This window comes from Priapulus caudatus, unplaced genomic scaffold (genome assembly GCF_000485595.1).
Source record: "Priapulus caudatus unplaced genomic scaffold, Priapulus_caudatus-5.0.1 Scaffold36, whole genome shotgun sequence".
NCBI classification, from domain to species: domain Eukaryota; kingdom Metazoa; phylum Priapulida; class Priapulimorpha; order Priapulimorphida; family Priapulidae; genus Priapulus; species Priapulus caudatus.
The window spans coordinates 304313-307473 of record NW_014577097.1 but is presented as its reverse complement, the minus strand read 5'-3'; the positions used below and the strand labels follow the sequence as shown (position 1 = coordinate 307473).

Genomic DNA, 3161 nt, shown 5'->3' with positions numbered 1-3161 from the left:
CTGAATGACGTGTCAGTGGAAGGCCATGGAAGAAACGCTCACGCTCTCTGGGATCCAACCCGGCGGGTATCTCGCGAATGAATACGATTATGTGTGTAACATTTATGGCGCTATTCTAAACTTAGGCGACTCTTGTTTTTGCTTCCAATCCTTGTTTCTGTAGAGACGCACACAACATTGCGCTCGGGCAGGATAGTGAAAGTATATATATATATACATAATATATAATATATATATATCAAGAGCTTAATAATACTCTTATATATATAGTGTCATTATTATTAGCTCTTGATATATATCGATTGTACACGAACGAGAGAGGAATCGGTTGGCAGACGTAAGGTATCAATAGCGTATTAGAAGGTAACCTTTCTTAATACGTGGGATATTGAAGGTATTTGCGTGTGTAGAGAGCGGGAAGGATTCGATTAACAGATGTAATGGCCTATTTACATGGATGGGGGGATGCTACACATGTGAAGACCATGTTTAAGCCATCAAACCTTCGTTTAACATTTACACAATTGTTTCTGCATTCTTTTCAAGCCAGCACGCGCGTGTCCGTGCTCCTGCTTCGCCTGCCTCAATATCCGCTATATCTTGCTTTGCCCTTGTCATGGTTTAGCCAACTCCTATGCATGTCTCAGCCTCTATGTGTCTCACTTCGGCTTATAAGCCATGTTCAACTTACACGGACACCACTTCACGTAGCATATCTTGCGGCTAACCGAAACAATATTTCTCGCAACAATTCTCTACCCCGAGCGCGTGTAATGTAATCAAGGTGGCAGAATACCTTGGTCGTTACGCATCACCACTTGCATTGCCGTATAACCAGTGGTTACGTTTCCAAATATCCAATTTCACAAGAGGGGAAGGAGGGAGAGGAGAACGCGATAGCGGAGAAAGAAATAGCAGCAGGGAGAGGCAAGACAGAGGGCAGGAGAGAAGAGAGAGGAGAGAGAGGCAGAGAACAGCAGCAGCCAGAGGAGCATGCAGATGCAGGAGAGAGAGAGTAGGAAAGAGAAGAGAGAGGAGAGAGCCGAGAGACGAGAGAGATAGAGAGAGAGAGGAGAGAGAGAGAGAGAGAGAGAGAGGAGAGAGAAGGAGACGAGCAGAGAGAGGGAGGAGATGCGAGACGCGACGAGAGATAGAAGAGAGAGATGAGAGCGGGAGAGCGAGAGAGAGAAGAGAGGAGAGAGAGAGAGAGCAGGATGAGAGAGAGTAATCAGAGAGATGAGTGAGAGGAAGAGCAGGCGCGCGAGAGAGAGAGAGGGATGGTCTTCATCCTCTCGGCTCACGCGTCCACGGTAATATTTCGTACATATAATGATGTGGTGTATTATTTACAAATTGCATACGGTATCGTTTTAACTGGTATTTTTCACAGAACAAAGGGCAGCAGAATTACACAGATCACCGAACCAAGTAGTGTTTTCCCTAACTTTTAACTGTTAGCTTCACAAGATTGTATCTTGTATTAGTTTACATTGATATTATAATTAGTTAATTACATATGATTAAACAATCAATAAGTACAGTCTCTGTTCGTGTGCACAGCAGTCAGTGAGTCACTGCATCTGTCACTGCCGTCCTAACGAATTTATTATTTGCAAACGTATATAACATGCAACACGTGATAAATCTAGTACCTATCATGCTCTGTGGGAAACTTGAAAAACGCTATATCTGGGTTTTTCTTCCTTGTATTGGAACAAAATTCCCGCACTGCAATAACCGCCAGCTGATGCTATTTTGAGTAGTTGACCGCTTCATTCGCCAGGGGCATCACCATCAAAACGCTTAACAAGACCTCCCAAGAGGTGCGTCTCGACGTAGAGGATAATCAACTTGGGCCCCTCTCGACTTGCTAGCACCGGTTTTCGCGAACGTAAAACGCAACGCGAAACCCAAAGTTTCACAAATTTTCTCACCTACATCGGCTAAATTACTGGGCTATATCATAAACCAATCGCATTTTCAACATTGCAGCTCATTTGAAACTATAGTGCGCTCCATAAATAAAAAAGAACAGTGAGGTCAATAACATCAGGACTGAATAATGTGAAAGCAGAATTCGAAACTACGAGGTTAAAACGCGCGCAGTAATGGCTGGCGTAACTAGATCTCTCTACGTAATGTAATGCGAGTCAAAGCGTGGAACGCCTTCACGACCAACGCATAATGTGGCTTAACGTCGATTTTCATTTGAATGACATAAGGCTGAGAAGCGTTTTCTATTTTATGTTATGACTATCTACTCACACGTAGGGTAGACGATGTGTCGCAGGGTATGCAGGATCGCCAGGGTTCGCGTTGAACGGCGATCCATGCGTTGGGTGATATCGGTCCAACACACCGTATGGCTCGTAGTTAGATCCAAATAGCGGGCTGAAGACGCAGATTTGTTGAGTTGTATCTGAAGGCTTCGAAAACGTGAGTGTTGGTCGTCTCGTACCAGGACGGAAGAACGATTTATACCGAAGATGGGCTGGGTTGTTGTTGAACGAAGATTCACCCAGAGGATGGTATCTATTTAAAGGCCCATACTCCCCTCCGTAGTTCGATGAAGAGATTCCTTTGGTGATAGAGCAATACAGCAATGCCATCTGTAAATAGAGACTCAGAGTAGTATATAACCACATGCATGCTATATCTATTGTAGCCAATAGATCTGATACAACGAATATTTCATGCGACATACAACATCACTTACGGCAACTTCAAAATGTCGTGATTTGCTTGTTTTCATATGCACGTGTTGACTGTATGAAAAAAATACATCGTAAAAATAAAGTTCAATCGATTTAAAGCAGTCTCGTCACAACCGCTTTCATGTTCTAAATCAATAATGAAGCGTAGCACTCTATTAGATAACAGAAACTAGTAGCGAACTAACGTACCTTAGGCAACTACCATAGTCGCAAAGGCTCACACATGGTATCGGATGACGGCGCGATCATTTTAATCGCTTTCTTTTGTATAACCTGAGGAAACATTGGAATCACGTATCAAAATCGACGACGGGGTAAGCTTTAAACAATACCAATAGCAGGTACAGCTTTATTATAATTGTGTTTGTAGCGATAGATTTTTATAGATTATAACTCTCATATATGATTACCTGTGTAGCAATTTCATCAAAAACGGCGCATGCATTG

The 3161-nt window shown here is 43.0% G+C and overlaps 1 protein-coding gene across 1 annotated transcript in view; it reads right to left on the bottom strand.

The window, feature by feature from the left end:
* LOC106818004 overlaps positions 1 to 2415 on the bottom strand; it is a 6395-nt gene extending 3980 nt beyond the window's left edge. Inside the window, exon 1 of the mRNA XM_014822720.1 lies at positions 2266 to 2415. Within this exon, the coding sequence (XP_014678206.1) occupies positions 2266 to 2332 (67 nt within the window). The 5' untranslated portion in view covers positions 2333 to 2415. The remainder of the gene's footprint in view (positions 1 to 2265) is intronic.
* Positions 2416 to 3161: the final 746 nt, after the last annotated feature.